General features: G+C 51.2%; 1 protein-coding gene across 3 annotated transcripts in view; it reads right to left on the bottom strand.

The window, feature by feature from the left end:
• Nucleotides 1–20343, bottom strand: part of prmt9 (protein arginine methyltransferase 9) — a 65544-nt gene extending 45201 nt beyond the window's left edge. Inside the window, exon 1 of one of the 3 annotated variants that reach the window (XM_072567853.1) lies at nt 20097–20343. In XM_072567853.1, coding sequence (XP_072423954.1) covers nt 20097–20255 — 159 coding nt within the window. In that variant the 5' untranslated portion in view covers nt 20256–20343. Of the gene's footprint in view, nt 1–19514; nt 19593–20096 lie in introns of those variants that run through there. The other 2 variants (XM_072568174.1, XM_072568078.1) reach the window with 2 other exon arrangements.
• Between the last annotated feature and the right edge of the window lie 2665 nt (nt 20344–23008).

Raw genomic sequence — 23008 nt, 5'->3', positions numbered from 1 at the left:
CCTGCCATTCATTTATTCCTACTCTTTGTTTCCTGTCCGCTAACCAATTTTTCTATCCATCCCAATACACTAACCCAATTCTATGCACTTCAATTTTATACATTAATCTTTTATGTACAACTTTTGACAAAACTCTTCTGAAAATCCAAATAAACCATATCTATTCACTACTTCGGTGAAGAATTCTAGATTTCTCAAGCATAATTTCCAAACCAATGATGTCTGATTTAGCACTGCTTTCTAATTACTCTTCTGTAAAATCCTTGATGACGTACTCCAGCATCTCCCCCACTTCCGATGTCACTGGTCTATAATTTCCTGTTTTCTCTCTACCTTACTTTTTAAATAGTTTAAATATTAGCTCCCTTCCAATCTGTAGAAACTGCTTCAGAGTCTAAAGAATCTTGGAAAACCAATGCATCCACTGTTTCTAGTGGACTTCCTTAAGTACTCTCGACGTGGATTGCCAAGCCCTGAGAATTTATCCATGTTCAATCTCAAATTTCTCCGACATTATTCCTCTACCAATACGGATTTGCGTCATTTCTCCGTATCACCAAACCCTGTGTCCCCCACCATTTTTGGAAGGTCATTTGTGTCGTCCATTGAAGTCAGAAGAGAAGTACGAATTTAGTTTGTCAGCCGTTTCTTTGTTATCCATTATAAATTCTTCAGTTTATGACTGTAAGGCATCTACACTAGCTTGTCGATGGGATGCCAATCAAGTACAGCTTTGTTTGAGATAGTATCAAGCTTTTTGAAGTGATGTTGGAGTTGTACTCATTCAAGAAAGTGAACAGTATTCCATTATACTGCTGACCTTTGCCTTGTGGGTGGTAGGTAGACGTTACAGAATCAGGCCGAGAGTCAATCGCCCCAAAATCCCTAGCTTCCGAGTGCTTTTTTTGGCAATAGTATTTATATGCATGGTCCAGTTCAGTTAATGGTCACCCCCTAGATGGTGATAGTTGGGGATTCTGCAATGCTAACACCATTGAATGCCATGGGGAAATGGTTAGATTCCCTTTTATTAAAGATGGACAATGCCTGGCACAGACATGATGCAAATGTTATCTGCTGTTATCAGCCGGAGCCTAAATCCACGACTTCTTGCAAACAGACTCAAACTCCCTCAGTACCTGAGAGGTCACAATAGGTGCTGCGTATTGTGTAGTTATCAGCAAGCATGTCCACTTCTGAAATTACAATGGAGGAAATGGACAGCACACTGGCTCAGTGGTTAGCACCACTGCTTCATAACACCAAGGACCCAGCTGCGATTCTATCCTCAGGTGAAGGTCTGTATTAAGTTTGCACTGGTTTCCTCCAGATGCTCTGGTTTCTTCCTACAGTCCAAAGATGTGCAGGTTAAATGGTTTGACCATGCCAAGTTGCCCATAGTGTCCAAGGATGTGTAGGTTAGGTGGGTCGGCCATGCTTAATATGGGGTTACAGGGATAAGAGCAGGGGGCAGAGTCTGGGTGGGATACTCTTCTGAGGGACACAATGGGTCGGAGATGATTAACCCCCACAACTACAACCATTTTCCTCCGTACTTGGCACGACCCCAATCAGTGAAGAGTTTCCCTCCCGATTCCCTCTTATTCCGATTGTGCTAGACTCAGAGGCCATTCTCAGTGAAATAATTCCTTGATGTCAAGGGCAGTCATTCAAACTTTTCCAGTGAAGCACTTATATTCATGTTTGAAACAAGGCTGTAACGAAGTCAGGAGGTGACTGACCCTGTATATAAAAAAGATGCCTTTGCAGTTACCAGCACGGTCAGCTGTTACTTGATATCATGTGGTGTAATTGGTTGAAGTGTGGAGTCTGAGATGCTGAATATATCTGAAGGACACAGATGGATCATTCACTCAGCATTTCTGGATGAAGTTGGCTAAAAATGCTTTGGTCTTGTCTTCTGCACTAATGTGTCACGTTTCTTATCATTTAAAATGGATCTTTTTAGAGCACCATCCTCTGGTTGGGTATACCCAGTTAGTTGTATACAGTCAGCTCTGATGTAACAGTTCTGATAGTTTCATTCTCGTATGATCCCATGTTATAAGAAAATTGTGTAATGGCTGTGCCATTTAAACTAGTGGGGCCAGAATGTGTCATAGCCAGTACAGGTAAGGAAAGTTCACATTTTACAAATAACAGTCGAAATTCTTCAATCGCGTTGAAGCCACTTTGCATTGAAGCAGCACGCAATATAGCAGAACACCATGAAGGTTGGGACTGCAGAGCGTAGATCTGATCCACAGGTGTGGTATCACTTGATACGGTATATCACTACTACCAGCATGCAAGTAATTCTATGTTCTAGTTTCACCAGTTAACACCAATTTTGGGTATGTCTGGTGCTGCTCCTGCCGGTGATCTCCTGCACTTTTCACTGAACCAGGGATGAAAGGTAATAGAGTGAGGAACATGCCAAGCCAAGTCTAATAAATGTAACTGCTTCAGTTGATGGTGAACAGCACCTTATTGTTCCTACGTATCTTTCAAATCATAGTCAAAGCATATCCAGCAATCAATTACCTTCCTGCCCACACTGTCAGTGTCTAACTCCATCAATCTCCTCTTTGTCTATACCAGCTCCAATGTCATCTCTGCAGACAGACTCAGCCCACAACTATGCTGATGACATCCAAATTCAACTGCTAAACCACCTTTCTTAATCCCTCCATGAGCTGGGTTGTTAGATTTCTCATCAGATATCCAGTTGTTTATGAACTGCAATTTCCTCTACCACTATTAAGATTGAACCTTTTCTCCCCACCCCCTAATACAAACTGTATCCTTGCCACGGATTTAAACTCTTACCTATTTCTATCTCAGGAGAAAACACTAGTGAGACCACATTTGAAGTACTACGTGCAATTCTGGTTGCCCTACAATACAAGAGATGTTATTAAACCAGAAAGTGTACAGAAAAGATTTACTAGTATACCAACAGGACTGGAAGATTTGAGTTATAAGGAGAGGTTGGATAAGCTTAGACGTTTTCCTCTGAAATATAGGAGACTGATAGGTGATCTTCTAGAGGTCTATAAAATGATGCGCGTAGGGAAGGTGGATAGCCAACAGCATTGCCGCATGATAGGGGAGTGTAAAACTAGAGGACATTGGTGACAGGGAAGAGATACCAAAGGGCCCAGAGGTACAATATCTTTCATACAGAGGTGAGGGAGGGCCTGGAACATGCTGCCAGAGGTAGTAGTGGAAGTAGAATTTGTCACTTAAGAGACAGGTACATGGATGGGATACATATGGAGGGATATGTACCAAACGCAGGCATGGGCAAGTTGGGCCGAAGGGCCTGTTTCCATGCTACAGACCTCTGACTGTATTACTCAGGTGCCTAGTGAAAGCAGTGGGTAGGACTCAAGTCCCATTTATTAGAACTGTATGCTGCTATTAGTCAGAAAGTGGCGTAAAAATAATTTTCAACCCATTTATCTTCACTGTTTATATCCTTCAGAATCTGTATATCGCTTCAACTTAGTTAGAATGCCTTACATTGTTCAGTCAGAAATTATGGCTTGGAGTCCTACCTCCAAGAAAAGCTCCCACTTTTGAGCTCCTGAGCCTTGTGAAGCAGGTGAAAACCAAGGCCCTGTACCATGTATGTTTATTCCTACCCCAAAAACAGTTGTGTGATATAAATGAATATTTTGTGTACATTGGTTTGGTGGTATAGTTATAAACAGTTTAAAAATCTAACTTTAATTCAGATTACGAAGGCATTTCAGTGTAATTTTTATCAGTTAGAGAGAAGAATAATTCTAATTTAAACCAGATCATTTACAAGATTGTGTACATATACCTTTAAGGCAACACTGATTAATTACTTAAACAAATTTTCACTAATGTGTTCAATTTCTCAAGACTTTGTCATGAATGTAATGGCAGAATGGCTAAATATATGTAAAACTATCCTGGCCAGAAGTGTATATTTGATATAAAAGCAGATGCTATTTAAATGAAAAAAAATTGGCCATTAATCCATAAGTTAACATACATAATAGCAAAATGCATTAAATTAGCAACTTTAATTTCATCTTTCCCATGATATATCATTAAATAATAAGAACAAAAATTAAAGAGAAAAAAAAGAAATTAGGTCGTCCAAAATATTAGCAGTGGCTATCAATCAGCTGTTTTGCTCTACATGGGACTTCAGTCGCACACCAATGTGGTGACTCATGGCCTTTTAGGGCAACTGAGGATGAATGCCTCTCTTCAGTGAAGATCACATCTGGAGATGCCTGAATAATAATTAATTACAGGCCAAATATACTTTCAGAAGCATGGCACACAATTGTTATCTTTCAGTTAATCACTAGTGCATGTGCAGTGGACAAACAATAGGAAAATTAAATTAAATTGAGTGCATTAAAATACAGTCAGTGCTGCTATAATGCAGAAGTTCCGTTCTCGAGCAATCCTGTATTACAAGAAAATCACTTAAGAGCGCCACCATTTAAACTAGAATCACACTATGCCTGAATGTGACTCCCAACTCTCAGCAATATGGTTGACTCTTAACTGCCCACTGGGCATTCAGGAATGGACAATAAATGCTGCCTAGCCAGCGACGGCCTTAGCCCATGAATGAATGAAGAAAATAGCCCCACAGCAATGTGGTTGACTCAAATGCCCTCGAAAATGGCCTAGCAAGCCACTCTGGTCAAAGGTACGTATGGATATGCAACAAATGCTGAACTTGTCAAGATACCATGCCCCCATCCCATGAATGAACAAAGAAAATATATGCATCCATAAGCTGTGACGATTAATCCTGAAATGAAAACAAAAATCATTTACCTCTTTTTTTTTAAAATCTAAAATGTCATGAGTACAGCTGCATGTTCCACTGACGAATTGTGATAGCAGCAAGTACAATAGGACCAATGGCTAAAATATGAAGGGCAAGAAGCATCAAAGGAGGCCTGCGAGGCTAAACCAGGACAGGCAGAGGATCTGAACAAGATTTCACCTAGGCCAGACTGTGATAGAAGGAGCTAGAGGAAAAAGAGGCTGAATAGCTCCAGCTGACAAGTATTAAAAACATGGTGCTAAAATAATACTGAATACAATCACTGAGTGGCACCAGTGATAAAATTATGGTAGACGGAGCAAATGCTGTAACAGGAAGTATATGTAGTTAAAGGATTTTGATATACAGGATATTCCCTAAGGGAAGTGCACTTTTATTTTTTCCCATGACCCAATATATTACTTTTGTGCCCTTGGGCGTAAACAGCAGTTTCAAATCCTTTCTGATTTATGGGACATTAGCCTTAAGTCTCAACCAGCTAACTTAAATCAGGGTTCCACATCTGTTCCAGACTTCCAGCTTTGCTGTTCCTTACCAGCTTTGTAAAGGGTACAGCCAGAAGGAGACTGCAAGAGGCATAACATCCCATTTGCCTTTGATTATTTTCTCTACCTGTGAGCGACATTTCAAATGATCTGTGTTCCTGAACTTCTGAGGTTTGACGGACTTACACAGATTCTAAATTTGCACTATATAAGAGAGTTCACTGTGTTTTCCCTTTTAAGTTCAAAGACCTTAAGTTTTCTGCACTAATATCCATTTGGCTCAGTTTTGCCCATTTAGTTCATCTGTCGATGCCTGTTCGTAATTTTATGAAGCCATCGACTTCGATTAGTATAACCTACCTTTGCGTCATCTGCAAATTTTGTTGTTATGTGGCTTTCTCTCACATCAAAATTGTTTACAACTCAGTCATTAACTTAACAGATAGCACAGGTTCCAACATATCACTTTGCAGAACATCATGAATCACATCGGTCAGTTACAGTCCCTCCTGCTCAGCCAATATCCTAAAAAGGGTTGGTGTTCCTGGAATTGATGGAAATTAAGTTTAGCAAACAGAACCTGATGAGAGACTTTATCGAAAATCTTCAGAAATTCTGTATATAAATAACAGAGACAAATCTGTCCACCTCTTTAATCACATCTTCAAAAATGGTTTAAGTCAGTTTACCTGGGAATGGCCTACCATTTACAAAATCACAGCTGGAAGTTTTAAGTTGTCCAGTCACCTTATCATTAATTATGGACCTGAGTAATTTACTAACAACAGATTTTCAGGTAAACCACCTCTAATTTCCTGGCTTCACAGCACCAGGGACCCGGATTCGATTTTCGCCTCGGGCAACTGTTTGTATGGAGTTTGCACATTCTCCCTGTGTCTGCGTGGGTTTCCTCCCACAGTCCAAAGATGTGCAGGTCAGGTGAATTGACCATGCTAAAATGCCGGCATTAGTCAGGGGTAAGTATAGGATAGGGGAATGGGTCTGGGTGGGTTACTCTTTGGAGGGTCGGTGTGGATGATTGGGCCTAGGGGCCTGTTTCCATACTGTAGGGAATCTAATCTAATCTAAATTAACATGCATAGTTTTCCAGTCCAAAGCAACCACTCCCAAATCAAGAAATGGGGAAGCTTATAATTAGGACTTCTGCAATGTTCCCAGATGACCTAAAGCTGACCTGAATGAACAATAATGTATCAGCATCTGGAATGCACAGCTGAAAAAGTGGAAGGAGCTGATTTAGTAGCAATTTTTAAAGGAAAACAGGATAAAGAAACTGAGAGAAAATAATTTACATGACTACGTGGAAAAAGCCAGAGAACGAGAACAATTGTTTGTGTCTATAGATGCTACCAAACCTGAGTTTCTTCAGCAATTTGTTTTTAAGTTGGAATAATTGGACTGCTTTTTCAAAAAGCTGGTACAGGTATGGTGGGATAAATAGCTTCTTTCCACACTGCATAATTCATAGAAAGGCTCAAACAAGTGGAGGATGAATGAGATTAGTGTATATTCACACAGAATGTCATTTGTGAATTTGGTAAGGATCATATCTTTACAAAACAAGGCTTGAAACCTGTTTAGAATGCACAAATATTGCACCAAGATGCGTACCGACTTCGGAAGCAACTTTCAAGAATCTTGAAAAGGACACACTAGGAAAAAAAAAGAGGAGAGAATATATTTTTTGAAGTGGCACACATTCATCAAGATAAGCCACTCAAGGAAATGAATATTCTTCTTCCACTTTTATTCAGTCAGCTTCCAAGTTAGCTACATGCTAGAAATTCTATTGAAGTATGGTAATAGAACAGTGTAAAGGGTTAGAAAGGTTTAGGGAAACCTATTCTATTTAAATCAATTGTTGAGGAGATCCAATAATATTCGAAAAGAACTAGAAGTATCATATGACAGTTTTCAAAGAATTGATAAAAGCTTGATGGAGTTCCACCTTGTAAAAATGTGGATATCATTAAGACAGGAAGCCAAGAGCAGCTTGGGACAATCAAATAACTGTAAGGGAACCTACAGTAACATTCAAGAGAATAGGGAAGAGACTTATGCTGATACACGGGTCAAAAAGGAAGGCTGCATAAGTGGCCTGACTGGTTGGACCTAACAGCCTTTTAGTTTTGCATATCATTCTATATTATTCAGAAGTCATCTCTTAACTATTGCAAAGATGTCACTGACAATCAGCTGCCCTTAAGCTGAAAATTATCCATTCAGCTTTAATTGTAACATTTTAATGAGATTTAGAAATCATAAAATCCCTCCAGTGTGGAAGCAGACTGTTCGGCCCATTAGGTTTACACCACCCCACCAAAGGGCATCTGAACCACACTTACCCCTCAACCTAATCCCTGTAATCTACCTAGCCTGTAGATCCCTGGATACTAAGGTAATTTACCATGGCCAATCCACCTAACCTGACAGATTTTTAGACTATGGGCAAAACCACCATGCCAACTTCATGTGTAACTGGGAGAATACTCAATCAGCAAAAATGCAGTGAAGAATCATAGAGGTCCACGGCACAGTAAAAGGCCCTTCAGCCCATTATGTCTGCCCCAGTCAAAAACAAGCACCTAACCATTCTCATCCCATCCTCCAACAATACAATGCACTCTCCATGGTTGTCAGCTCCATGTGATCCTCACCTGCCCAGTGCGATCTGAAGCTTGGCATTCACAATTCTGTTCACCAAATTCAAACAAAACACAGAGCAAAGCTCTTCAACTGTGTTTTACAAGTCAGGGAGAAGTTTAAAATACAAAACGGTCAACACAGTATTGGGGAAAGGAGAAAGTGAGGACTGCACATGCTGGAGATCAGAGTGAAAAAGGGTGGTGCTGGAAAAGCACAGCAGGTCAAGCAGCATCCGAGGAGCAGGAGAGTCAATGTTTTGGACATCAGGAATGATGAAGGGCTTATGCCCAAACAACTCTTCTGCAGCTCGGATGCTGCCTGAGCTGCTGTGCTTTTTCAGCACCACACTTTTTGACTCTGTATTGAGGAAATGTCATTAGTGATTGGTTGTCTAACTTAAATATGAATTTCCAATCTGATACTCTTCTAATATGTTGAGATTTGAAGATATTCTCATCAAATGTTGATTTTCATATCGCATTTGGCTTTGGCAACATTTAAAAGAACTCATTGAACCATAAAGCAATTTTTGAAAGACAAATCAACACAAGCAAAATATTGCAGATGCAGAAAATGTGGAATAAGAACTAAAATTATTGTTTTCAATGGATCCATGCAGAGGTAACTGTCAACAAGATCTAGCACTTGTAATTCAAATTAAGTCAATGGGCCTTCTGAACTAAACTGAGAAAGTATAGATCAGAGAAGATCACCAGAACTGATCATAGCTCAGGCAGTTTTTGGCATTTGGGTGTTCAGTTGATGAGACAGTTGGCTGTGGTTCAGAAGGGTAAAAACAGCATGAACTCAATTTCCATCCTGGCGGAGGTAAACTGTAGTTCTGTCCCTGAGAGTGGAAGGCAACGACCACGAACAAAAAAATTTTGCCAACAGCCCATGAGGAAGCATCATTAAGACAGTGAGCAGGCTGAAGGGAGACATATTGGGATAAAACAATTCAACTTGACAGATGTATTTAGACTTGTTGGGACTCCATGTCCTTCAATGCAGACACCACTCCCCTCGCTGTACAAATGCAGCCACCACTCCCCCCCCCTGTACAAACACAGCCGCACTCCCGCCCCCCCCGTCCAAACACAGCCGCACTCTCCCACTTCCCCCCTGTCCAAACGCAGCCGCTACCCCCCCGTACAAATGCAGCCGCACTCTCCCACTTCCCCCCTGTCCAAACACAGCCGCACTCTCCCACCCCCCCCGTACAAATACAGCCACACTCTTCCCCCCCCCGTACAAATACAGCTACACTCTCCCCCCCCCGTACAAATACAGCTACACTCTCTCCCCCCCCTGTACAAATACAGCCACACTCTTCCCCCCCCCGTACAAATACAGCTACACTCTCCCCCCCCCGTACAAATACAGCCACACTCTCTCCCCCCCCTGTACAAATACAGCCACACTCTCCCCCCCCCCGTACAAATACAGCTACACTCTCTCCCCCCCCTGTACAAATACAGCCACACTCTCTCCCCCCCCTGTACAAATACAGCCACACTCTCTCCCCCCCCTGTACAAATACAGCCACACTCTCTCCCCCCCCTGTACAAATACAGCCACACTCTCTCCCCCCCCCGTACAAATACAGCCACACTCTCTCCCCCCCCCCGTACAAATACAGCCACACTCTCCCACCCCCCCCGTACAAATACAGCCGCACTCTCCCACTCCCCCAGTACAAATACAGCCACACTCTCTCCCCCCCCCGTACAAATACAGCCACACTCTCTCCCCCCCCCGTACAAATACAGCCACACACTCTCCCCCCCCGTACAAATACAGCCACACTCTCTCCCCCCCCCCGTACAAATACAGCCGCACTCTCCCACTCCCCCCGTACAAATACAGCCACACTCTCTCCCCCCCCCCCGTACAAATACAGCCACACTCTTCCCCCCCCCCCGTACAAATACAGCCACACTCTCCCCCCCCCGTACAAATACAGCCACACTCTCTCCCCCCCCGTACAAATACAGCCACACTCTTCCCCCCCCCCCCCCCGTACAAATACAGCCACACTCTCCCCCCCCCGTACAAATACAGCCACACTCTCTCCCACTCCCCCCGTACAAATACAGCCACACTCTCTCCCCCCCGTACAAATACAGCCACACTCTCTCCCCCCCGTACAAATACAGCCACACTCTCTCCCCCCCGTACAAATACAGCCACACTCTCTCTTCCCCCCGTACAAATACAGCCACACTCTTCCCCCCCCCCCTGTACAAATACAGCCACACTCTCTCCCCCCCCCCGTACAAATACAGCCACACTCTCCCACCCCCCCCATACAAATACAGCCACACTCTTCCCCCCCCCCCTGTACAAATACAGCCACACTCTCTCCCCCCCCTGTACAAATACAGCCACACTCTCTCCCCCCCCCGTACAAATACAGCCACACTCTCTCCCCCCCCCGTACAAATACAGCCACACTCTCCCCCCCCCGTACAAATACAGCCACACTCTTCCCCCCCCCCTGTACAAATACAGCCACACTCTCCCCCCCCCCTGTACAAATACAGCCACACTCTCCCCCCCCCCCGTACAAATACAGCCGCACTCTCCCACCCCCCCGTACAAACACAGCCGCACTCTCCCACCCCCCCGTACAAACACAGCCGCACTCTCCCACCCCCCCAGTACAAATACAGTCGCACTCTCTCCCCCCCCCGTACAAATACAGCCGCACTCTCTCCCCCCCCCCCCGTACAAATACAGCTATACTCTCTCCCCCCCCGTACAAATACAGCCACACTCTCCCACCCCCCCTGTACAAATACAGCCACACTCTCTCCCCCCCCCGTACAAATACAGCCACACTCTCCCACCCCCCCTGTACAAATACAGCCACTCTCTCTCCCCCCCCCGTACAAATACAGCCACACTGTCCCACTCCCCCGTACAAATACAGCCACACTGTCCCACTCCCCCCGTACAAATACAGCCACACTGTCCCACTCCCCCCGTACAAATACAGCCACACTGTCCCACTCCCCCCGTACAAATACAGCCACACTCTCTCCCCCCCCCGTACAAATACAGCCACACTGTCCCACTCCCCCCGTACAAATACAGCCACACTGTCCCACTCCCCCCGTACAAATACAGCCACACTCTCTCCCCCCCCCGTACAAATACAGCCGCACTCTCCCACCCCCCCTGTACAAATACAGCCACACTCTCTCCCCCCCCGTACAAATACAGCCACACTCTTCCCCCCCCCCCCCGTACAAATACAGCCACACTCTCCCCCCCCCGTACAAATACAGCCACACTCTCTCCCACTCCCCCCGTACAAATACAGCCACACTCTCTCCCCCCCGTACAAATACAGCCACACTCTCTCCCCCCCCGTACAAATACAGCCACACTCTCCCACCCCCCCCGTACAAATACAGCCACACTCTCTCCCCCCCCCGTACAAATACAGCCACACTCTCCCACTCCCCCCGTACAAATACAGCCACACTCTCCCACCCCCCCCATACAAATACAGCCACACTCTTCCCCCCCCCCCTGTACAAATACAGCCACACTCTCTCCCCCCCCTGTACAAATACAGCCACACTCTCTCCCCCCCCCGTACAAATACAGCCACACTCTTCCCCCCCCCCCGTACAAATACAGCCACACTCTCCCCCCCCCGTACAAATACAGCCACACTCTCTCCCCCCCCGTACAAATACAGCCGCACTCTCCCACCCCCCCGTACAAATACAGCCACACTCTCTCCCCCCCCTGTACAAATACAGCCACACTCTCTCCCCCCCCCGTACAAATACAGCCACACTCTTCCCCCCCCCCTGTACAAATACAGCCACACTCTCCCCCCCCCCCTGTACAAATACAGCCACACTCTCCCCCCCCCCCGTACAAATACAGCCGCACTCTCCCACCCCCCCGTACAAACACAGCCGCACTCTCCCACCCCCCCGTACAAACACAGCCGCACTCTCCCACCCCCCCAGTACAAATACAGTCGCACTCTCTCCCCCCCCCGTACAAATACAGCCGCACTCTCTCCCCCCCCCCCGTACAAATACAGCTATACTCTCTCCCCCCCCGTACAAATACAGCCACACTCTCCCACCCCCCCTGTACAAATACAGCCACACTCTCTCCCCCCCCCGTACAAATACAGCCACACTCTCCCACCCCCCCTGTACAAATACAGCCACTCTCTCTCCCCCCCCCGTACAAATACAGCCACACTGTCCCACTCCCCCGTACAAATACAGCCACACTGTCCCACTCCCCCCGTACAAATACAGCCACACTGTCCCACTCCCCCCGTACAAATACAGCCACACTGTCCCACTCCCCCCGTACAAATACAGCCACACTCTCTCCCCCCCCCGTACAAATACAGCCACACTGTCCCACTCCCCCCGTACAAATACAGCCACACTGTCCCACTCCCCCCGTACAAATACAGCCACACTCTCTCCCCCCCCCGTACAAATACAGCCGCACTCTCCCACCCCCCCTGTACAAATACAGCCACACTCTCTCCCCCCCCGTACAAATACAGCCACACTCTTCCCCCCCCCCCCCGTACAAATACAGCCACACTCTCCCCCCCCCGTACAAATACAGCCACACTCTCTCCCACTCCCCCCGTACAAATACAGCCACACTCTCTCCCCCCCGTACAAATACAGCCACACTCTCTCCCCCCCCGTACAAATACAGCCACACTCTCCCACCCCCCCCGTACAAATACAGCCACACTCTCTCCCCCCCCCGTACAAATACAGCCACACTCTCCCACTCCCCCCGTACAAATACAGCCACACTCTCCCACCCCCCCCATACAAATACAGCCACACTCTTCCCCCCCCCCCTGTACAAATACAGCCACACTCTCTCCCCCCCCTGTACAAATACAGCCACACTCTCTCCCCCCCCCGTACAAATACAGCCACACTCTTCCCCCCCCCCCGTACAAATACAGCCACACTCTCCCCCCCCCGTACAAATACAGCCACACTCTCTCCCCCCCCGTACAAATACAGCCGCACTCTCCCACCCCCCCGTACAAATACAGCCACACTCTCTCCCCCCCCTGTACAAATACAGCCACACTCTCTCCCCCCCCCGTACAAATACAGCCACACTCTTCCCCCCCCCCTGTACAAATACAGCCACACTCTCTCCCCCCCCTGTACAAATACAGCCACACTCTCTCCCCCCCCCGTACAAATACAGCCACACTCTCTCCCCCCCCCCAGTACAAATACAGCCACACTCTCTCCCCCCCCCGTACAAATACAGCCACACTCTCTCCCCCCCCGTACAAATACAGCCACACTCTCTCCCCCCCCGTACAAATACAGCCACACTCTCTCCCCCCCCGTACAAATACAGCCACACTCTCTCCCCCCCCGTACAAATACAGCCACACTCTCCCACCCCCCCCGTACAAATACAGCCACACTCTCTCCCCCCCCGTACAAATACAGCCACACTCTCCCACCCCCCCCGTACAAATACAGCCACACTCTCTCCCCCCCCGTACAAATACAGCCACACTCTCTCCCCCCCCCGTACAAATACAGCCACACTCTCCCACCCCCCCGTACAAATACAGCCACACTCTCCCACCCCCCCGTACAAATACAGCCACACTCTCTCCCCCCCCCGTACAAATACAGCCACACTCTCCCACCCCCCCGTACAAATACAGCCACACTCTCCCACCCCCCCGTACAAATACAGCCACACTCTCTCCCCCCCCCGTACAAATACAGCCACACTCTCTTCACCCCCCAGTACAAATACAGCCACACTCTCCCACCCCCGTACAAGTACAGCCACACTCTCCCACCCCCCCCCGTACAAATACAGCCACACTCTCCCACCCCCCCCCGTACAAATACAGCCACACTCTCCCACCCCCCCCGTACAAATACAGCCACACTCTCTCCCCCCCCTGTACAAATACAGCCACACTCTCTCCCCCCCTGTACAAATACAGCCACACTCTCCCACTCCCCCCGTACAAATACAGCCACACTCTCTCCCCCCCCTGTACAAATACAGCCACACTCTCCCCCCCACCCGTACAAATACAGCCACACTCTCTCCCCCCCCTGTACAAATACAGCCACACTCTCCCCCCCACCCGTACAAATACAGCCACACTCTCCCCCCCCGTACAAATACAGCCACACTCTCCCACCCCCCCCGTACAAATACAGCCACACTCTTCCCCCCCCGTACAAATACAGCCACACTCTCTCCCCCCCCGTACAAATACAGCCACACTCTCTCCCCCCCCCCAGTACAAATACAGCCACACTCTCTCCCCCCCCCGTACAAATACAGCCACACTCTCTCCCCCCCCCAGTACAAATACAGCCACACTCTCTCCCCCCCCCAGTACAAATACAGCCACACTCTCTCCCCCCCCCGTACAAATACAGCCACACTCTCTCCCCCCCCGTACAAATACAGCCACACTCTCTCCCCCCCCGTACAAATACAGCCACACTCTCTCCCCCCCCGTACAAATACAGCCACACTCTCTCCCCCCCCGTACAAATACAGCCACACTCTCCCACCCCCCCCGTACAAATACAGCCACACTCTCTCCCCCCCCGTACAAATACAGCCACACTCTCCCACCCCCCCCGTACAAATACAGCCACACTCTCTCCCCCCCCGTACAAATACAGCCACACTCTCTTCACCCCCCAGTACAAATACAGCCACACTCTCTCCCCCCCCGTACAAATGCAGCCACACTCTCTCCCCCCCCGTACAAATACAGCCACACTCTCCCACCCCCCCCCGTACAAATACAGCCACACTCTCTCCCCCCCCGTACAAATACAGCCACACTCTCCCACCCCCCAGTACAAATACAGCCACACTCTCCCACCCCCCCGTACAAATACAGCCACACTCTCTTCACCCCCCAGTACAAATACAGCCACACTCTCTCCCCCCCCCGTACAAATACAGCCACACTCTCTCCCCCCCCCGTACAAATACAGCCACACTCTCCCACCCCCCCGTACAAATACAGCCACACTCTCCCACCCCCCCGTACAAATACAGCCACACTCTCTCCCCCCCCCGTACAAATACAGCCACACTCTCCCACCCCCCCGTACAAATACAGCCACACTCTCCCACCCCCCCGTACAAATACAGCCACACTCTCTCCCCCCCCCGTACAAATACAGCCACACTCTCTTCACCCCCCAGTACAAATACAGCCACACTCTCCCACCCCCGTACAAGTACAGCCACACTCTCCCACCCCCCCCCGTACAAATACAGCCACACTCTCCCACCCCCCCCCGTACAAATACAGCCACACTCTCCCACCCCCCCCGTACAAATACAGCCACACTCTCTCCCCCCCCTGTACAAATACAGCCACACTCTCTCCCCCCCTGTACAAATACAGCCACACTCTCCCACTCCCCCCGTACAAATACAGCCACACTCTCTCCCCCCCCTGTACAAATACAGCCACACTCTCCCCCCCACCCGTACAAATACAGCCACACTCTCTCCCCCCCCTGTACAAATACAGCCACACTCTCCCCCCCACCCGTACAAATACAGCCACACTCTCCCCCCCCGTACAAATACAGCCACACTCTCCCACCCCCCCCGTACAAATACAGCCACACTCTTCCCCCCCCGTACAAATACAGCCACACTCTCTCCCCCCCCGTACAAATACAGCCACACTCTCTCCCCCCCCCCAGTACAAATACAGCCACACTCTCTCCCCCCCCCGTACAAATACAGCCACACTCTCTCCCCCCCCCAGTACAAATACAGCCACACTCTCTCCCCCCCCGTACAAATACAGCCACACTCTCTCCCCCCCCCAGTACAAATACAGCCACACTCTCTCCCCCCCCCCCAGTACAAATACAGCCACACTCTCTCCCCCCCCCGTACAAATACAGCTACACTCTCTCCCCCCCCGTACAAATACAGCCGCACTCTCCCACCCCCCCCCCGTACAAATACAGCCACACTCTCCCACCCCCCCTGTACAAATACAGCCACACTCTCTCCCCCCCCCGTACAAATACAGCCACACTCTCCCACCCCCCCTGTACAAATACAGCCACACTCTCTCCCCCCCCCGTACAAATACAGCCACACTCTCTCCCCCCCCCGTACAAATACAGCCACACGCTCCCCCCCCGTACAAATACAGCCACACGCTCCCCCCCCCGTACAAATACAGCCACACTCTCTCCCCCCCAGTACAAATACAGCCACACTCTCCCCCCCCCCGTACAAATACAGCCACACTCTCCCACCCCCCCTGTACAAATACAGCCACACTCTCCCACCCCCCCTGTACAAATACAGCCACACTCTCTCCCCCCCCCGTACAAATACAGCCACACTCTCTCCCCCCCCCGTACAAATACAGCCACACTCTCTCCCCCCCCCGTACAAATACAGCCACACTCTCCCACCCCCCCGTACAAATACAGCCACACTCTCCCACCCCCCTGTACAAATACAGCCACACTCTCCCACCCCCCCTGTACAAATACAGCCGCACTCTCTCCCCCCCGTACAAATACAGCCACACTCTCCCACTCCCCCGTACAAATACAGCTATACTCTCTCCCCCCCCGTACAAATACAGCCACACTCTCTCTCCCCCCCCTGTACAAATACAGCCACACTCTCTCCCCCCACCCGTACAAATACAGCCGCACTCTCTCCCCCCCCCCGTACAAATACAGCTATACTCTCCCACCCCCCCTGTACAAATACAGCCGCACTCTCCCACCCCACCAGTACAAATACAGCCACACTCTCCCCCCCCCTGTACAAATACAGCCACACTCTCCCACTCCCCCCGTACAAATACAGCCACACTCTCTCCCCCCCCCGTACAAATACAGCCACACTCTCCCACCCCCCCGTACAAATACAGCCGCACTCTCTCCCCCCCCCGTACAAATACAGCCACACTCTCTCCCCCCCCCGTACAAATACAGCCGCACTCTCCCACTCCCCCCGTACAAATACAGCCACACTCTCTCCCCCCCCCCCCCGTACAAATACAGCCACACTCATCCCCCCCCCCCGTACAAATACAGCCACACTCTCCCCCCCCCGTACAAATACAGCCACACTCTCTCCCCCCCCCGTACAAATACAGCCACACTCTTCCCCCCCCCCCCCGTACAAATACAGCCACACTCTCCCCCCCCCGTACAAATACAGCCACACTCTCTCCCACTCCCCCCGTACAAATACAGCCACACTCTCTCCCCCCCGTACAAATACAGCCGCACTCTCCCACTCCCCCCGTACAAATACAGCCACACTCTCTCCCCCCCCCCGTACAAATACAGCCACACTCATCCCCCCCCCCCGTACAAATACAGCCACACTCTCCCCCCCCCGTACAAATACAGCCACACTCTCTCCCCCCCCCGTACAAATACAGCCACACTCTCTCCCACTCCCCCCGTACAAATACAGCCACACTCTCTCCCACTCCCCCCGTACAAATACAGCCACACTCTCTCCCCCCCGTACAAATACAGCCACACTCTCTCCCCCCCGTACAAATACAGCCACACTCTCTCCCCCCCCGTACAAATACAGCCACACTCTCCCACCCACCCCGTACAAATACAGCCACACTCTCTCCCCCCCCCCCGTACAAATACAGCCACACTCTCCCACCCCCCCTGTACAAATACAGCCACACTCTTCCCCCCCCCCCTGTACAAATACAGCCACACTCTCTCCCCCCCCTGTACAAATACAGCCACACTCTCTCCCCCCCCCGTACAAATACAGCTACACTCTCTCCCCCCCCCGTACAAATACAGCCACACTCTCCCCCCCCCGTACAAATACAGCCACACTCTTCCCCCCCCCCTGTACAAATACAGCCACACTCTCCCCCCCCCCCGTACAAATACAGCCACACTCTCCCCCCCCCCCGTACAAATACAGCCGCACTCTCCCACCCCCCCGTACAAACACAGCCGCACTCTCCCACCCCCCCGTACAAACACAGCCGCACTCTCCCACCCCCCCAGTACAAATACAGTCGCACTCTCTCCCCCCCCCGTACAAATACAGCCGCACTCTCTCCCCCCCCCCGTACAAATACAGCTATACTCTCTCCCCCCCCGTACAAATACAGCCACACTCTCCCACCCCCCCTGTACAAATACAGCCACACTCTCTCCCCCCCCCGTACAAATACAGCCACACTCTCCCACCCCCCCTGTACAAATACAGCCACTCTCTCTCCCCCCCCCGTACAAATACAGCCACACTGTCCCACTCCCCCGTACAAATACAGCCACACTGTCCCACTCCCCCCGTACAAATACAGCCACACTGTCCCACTCCCCCCGTACAAATACAGCCACACTGTCCCACTCCCCCCGTACAAATACAGCCACACTCTCTCCCCCCCCCCGTACAAATACAGCCACACTGTCCCACTCCCCCCGTACAAATACAGCCACACTGTCCCACTCCCCCCGTACAAATACAGCCACACTCTCTCCCCCCCCCGTACAAATACAGCCGCACTCTCCCACCCCCCCTGTACAAATACAGCCACACTCTCTCCCCCCCCGTACAAATACAGCCACACTCTCTCCCCCCCCGTACAAATACAGCCGCACTCTCTCCCCCCCGTACAAATACAGCCACACTCTCTCCCCCCCCGTACAAATACAGCCACACTCTCTCCCCCCCGTACAAATACAGCCACACTCTCTCCCCCCCCCGTACAAATACAGCTACACTCTCCCCCCCCGGTACAAATACAGCCACACGCTCCCCCCCCCGTACAAATACAGCCACACTCTCTCCCCCCCGTACAAATACAGCCACACTCTCTCCCCTCCCCGTACAAATACAGCCACACTCTTCCCCCCCCCCCGTACAAATACAGCCACACTCTTCCCCCCCCGTACAAATACAGCCACACTCTCCCCCCCCGTACAAATACAGCCACACTCTCCCCCCCCCGTACAAATACAGCCACACTCTCCCCCCCCCGTACAAATACAGCCACACTCTCTCCCACCCCGTACAAATACAGCCACACTCTCTCCCACCCCCCCCATACAAATACAGCCACACTCTCCCCCCCCCCCCGTACAAAGACAGCCACACTCTCCCACCCCCCCCCGTACAAATACAGCCACACTCTCCCCCCCCCGTACAAATACAGCCACACTCTCTCCCCCCCGTACAAATACAGCCACACTCTCTCCCCCCCCCCGTACAAATACAGCCACACTCTCCCCCCCCCCGTACAAATACAGCCACACTCTCTCCCCCCCCGTACAAATACAGCCACACTCTCTCCCCCCCCCGTACAAATACAGCCGCACTCTCTCCCCCCCCCCCGTACAAATACAGCCACACTCTCCCCCCCCACTGTACAAATGTGCCCGCACTCCCGCCCCCCCCCGTACAAATCGCATTTGTTAAAACACAATTAGAGTTGTTTAATCCCTAACCACGGTCCTGCAGATACTGTGTGTGTGAGAGACAGAGAGCTGAAACACCAGTCCCACAGGCTCGTGGAGGCGGCCCGGGCCCAGCCCCAGCCCCAGCCCCGGGCCCAGCCCCGGGCCCTGCCCCAGCCCCGGCCCCCGGCCCCAGCCCCGGCCCCGGGCCCCGGCCCCAGGCCCAGCCCCAGGCCCAAGCCCCGACCCCGGGCCCCGGCCCCAGCCCCCGGCCCCAGCCCCGGCCCCGGGCCCCGGCCCCAGGCCCAGCCCCAGGCCCAAGCCCCGACCCCGGGCCCCGGCCCCAGCCCCCGGCCCCAGCCCCAGCCCCGGGCCCAGCCCCAGCCCCGGGCCCAGCCCCGGCCCCAGCCCCGGCCCCAGCCCCGGGCCCTGCCCCAGCCCCGGCCCCGGCCCCGGGCCCCGGGCCCTGCCCCGGGCCCTGCCCCAGGCCCAGCCCCAGGCCCAAGCCCCTGCCCCAGCCCCGGGCCCAGCCCCAGGCCCAGCCCCGGGCCCAGCCCCGACCCCAGCCCCGGCCCCCGCAGGCCCTGCCCCAGCCCCGGCCCCGGCCCCGGGCCCACACTCACTCACACTCACCCTGATGATATCCTTCAGCTCCGGCGCCACGTTCAGCAGCAGCAGGTAATGGGCGAAGGCGGTGCCGAAATCCTCCCGCTCCAGGTAATCCTGAGCGCTCTGTAGGGAGCGGTAAACCAGGCGAACCCGGCCCCGGCGCCCAGGCCTTTGATCCGACATCAGGAGGAGCGGCGGCGGGGTCCGAGCAAAATAAAACCGGCCCGGCCGGTGGACAGCGGCTCGAGCTGGAGACCCTCCCCTCCCTGCGTCACCAGCCCCGCCCAGAACCGCGTCACCAGCCCAGCCTCGCGACAACCGCCCCGCACAGCCCAGCCCAGACACAGTCCCGCCCTGCCACTCCCGGCGTCACCAGCCCCGCCCCCCACCGCGTCACCAGCCCCAGTCCCGCCCTTCCTCGCGTCAACCGCCCGCGTCACTCGCCGCGCGCCGCTCCCAATTAACGCCCCCCCCACCGGAAGACATGCCACTCCCGGCGTCTCAAACCCCGCCCCACGTTACCAGGCTTAGCGTCACCAGCCCCGCATCACGAATCCCACCCAGCCCGGCGTCACCAGCCAGGATCACAGTCACCTGCTCAGCCCCGTCCCGCCCTGATCGCGTCACTGACACCGCCAAGGACTGCGTCAGTAGACCCGCCCCAACAGGCCCGCGTCACCCAGCCCCGCCCCGCCATGGTCGCGTCACTCAGCCCCGCCCTTCCCCGCCCGGTCCCGTCACTCCCCCTCCATGTCCAGACACACCCTCACACAGATTCCCCTCCCCCCCTCAAAGGGAGAGAACACCTTCAATACATTAACAACTGGTGTCATGTGGGCCCAGATAAACTTCACTTCAGAATGTAACTCTTTACAATGTTCTGTGATTTAAATATGAAAGAACTGAAACCAACATGGTCATTCTAAAAGATGAGAGACTTAAACAATCCACAGTTAAAGCTCACACAACACCAGGTTATAGACCGAAATCACACAGCACCGGGTTATAGACCGAAATCACACAGCACCGGGTTATAGACCGAAATCACACAGCACCGGGTTATAGACCGAAATCACACAACACCAGGTTATAGACCGAAATCACACAACACCGGGTTATAGTCCGAAATCACACAACACCGGGTTATAGACCGAAATCACACAAAACCAGGTTATAGTCCGAAATCACACAAAACCAGGTTATAGACCGAAATCACACAACACCAGGTTATAGACCGAAATCACACAGCACCGGGTTATAGACCGAAATTACACAACACCAGGTTATAGTCCGAAATCACACAGCACCAGGTTATAGACCGAAATCACACAACACCAGGTTATAGTCCGAAATCACACAACACCAGGTTATAGTCCGAAATCACACAGCACCGGGTTATAGTCCGAAATCACACAGCACCGGGTTATAGACCGAAATCACACAACACCGGGTTATAGTCCGAAATCACACAGCACCGGGTTATAGACCGAAATCACACAGCACCAGGTTATAGACCGAAATCACACAACACCAGGTTATAGTCCGAAATCACACAGCACCAGGTTATAGTCCGAAATCACACAGCACCGGGTTATAGACCGAAATCACACAGCACCAGGTTATAGACCGAAATCACACAGCACCGGGTTATAGTCCGAAATCACACAGCACCGGGTTATAGACCGAAATCACACAACACCAGGTTATAGTCCGAAATCACACAGCACCAGGTTATAGTCCGAAATCACACAGCACCGGGTTATAGACCGAAATCACACAGCACCAGGTTATAGTCCGAAATCACACAGCACCAGGTTATAGTCCGAAATCACACAGCACCGGGTTATAGACCGAAATCACACAGCACCAGGTTATAGACCGAAATCACACAACACCGGGTTATAGACCGAAATCACACAACACCGGGTTATAGACCGAAATCACACAACACCGGGTTATAGACCGAAATTACACAGCACCAGGTTATAGACCGAAATCACACAACACCGGGTTATAGACCGAAATCACACAACACCGGGTTATAGACCGAAATTACACAACACCGGGTTATAGACCGAAATCACACAACACCGGGTTATAGACCGAAATTACACAACACCGGGTTATAGACCGAAATCACACAACACCGGGTTATAGACCGAAATCACACAACACCGGGTTATAGACCGAAATCACACAACACCGGGTTATAGACCGAAATCACACAACACCGGGTTATAGACCAAAATTACACAACACCGGGTTATAGACCGAAATCACACAACACCGGGTTATAGACCGAAATCACACAACACCGGGTTATAGACCGAAATCACACAGCACCAGGTTATAGTCTGAAATCACACAGCACCGGTTATAGTCCGAAATCACACAACACCGGGTTATAGACCGAAATCACACAACACCGGGTTATAGTCCGAAATCACACAGCACCAGGTTATAGTCCGAAATCACACAACACCTGATTATAGACCGAAATCACACAACACCGGGTTATAGTCTGAAATCACACAACACCGGGTTATAGTCCGAAATCACACAACACCGGTTTATAGTCCGAAATCACACAGCATCAGATAATAGTCTGAAATCACACAACACCGGGTTATAGTCCGAAATCACACAACACCAGGTTATAGTCTGAAATCACACAACACCGGGTTATAGTCCGAAATCACACAACACCGGGTTATAGTCCGAAATCACACAACACCGGGTTATAGTCTGAAATCACACAGCATCAGATAATAGTCTGAAATCACACAACACCTGGTTATAGTCCGAAATCACACAACACCAGGTTATAGTCCGAAATCACACAACACCAGGTTATAGACCGAAATCACACAGCACCAGGTTATAGTCTGAAATCACACAACACCGGGTTATAGTCTGAAATCACACAACACCAGGTT

The sequence above is a fragment of the Chiloscyllium punctatum genome, chromosome 1 (genome assembly GCF_047496795.1).
Source record: "Chiloscyllium punctatum isolate Juve2018m chromosome 1, sChiPun1.3, whole genome shotgun sequence".
Taxonomy (NCBI): Eukaryota; Metazoa; Chordata; class Chondrichthyes; order Orectolobiformes; family Hemiscylliidae; genus Chiloscyllium; species Chiloscyllium punctatum.
This window is presented reverse-complemented; position numbering and strand designations above follow the sequence as displayed.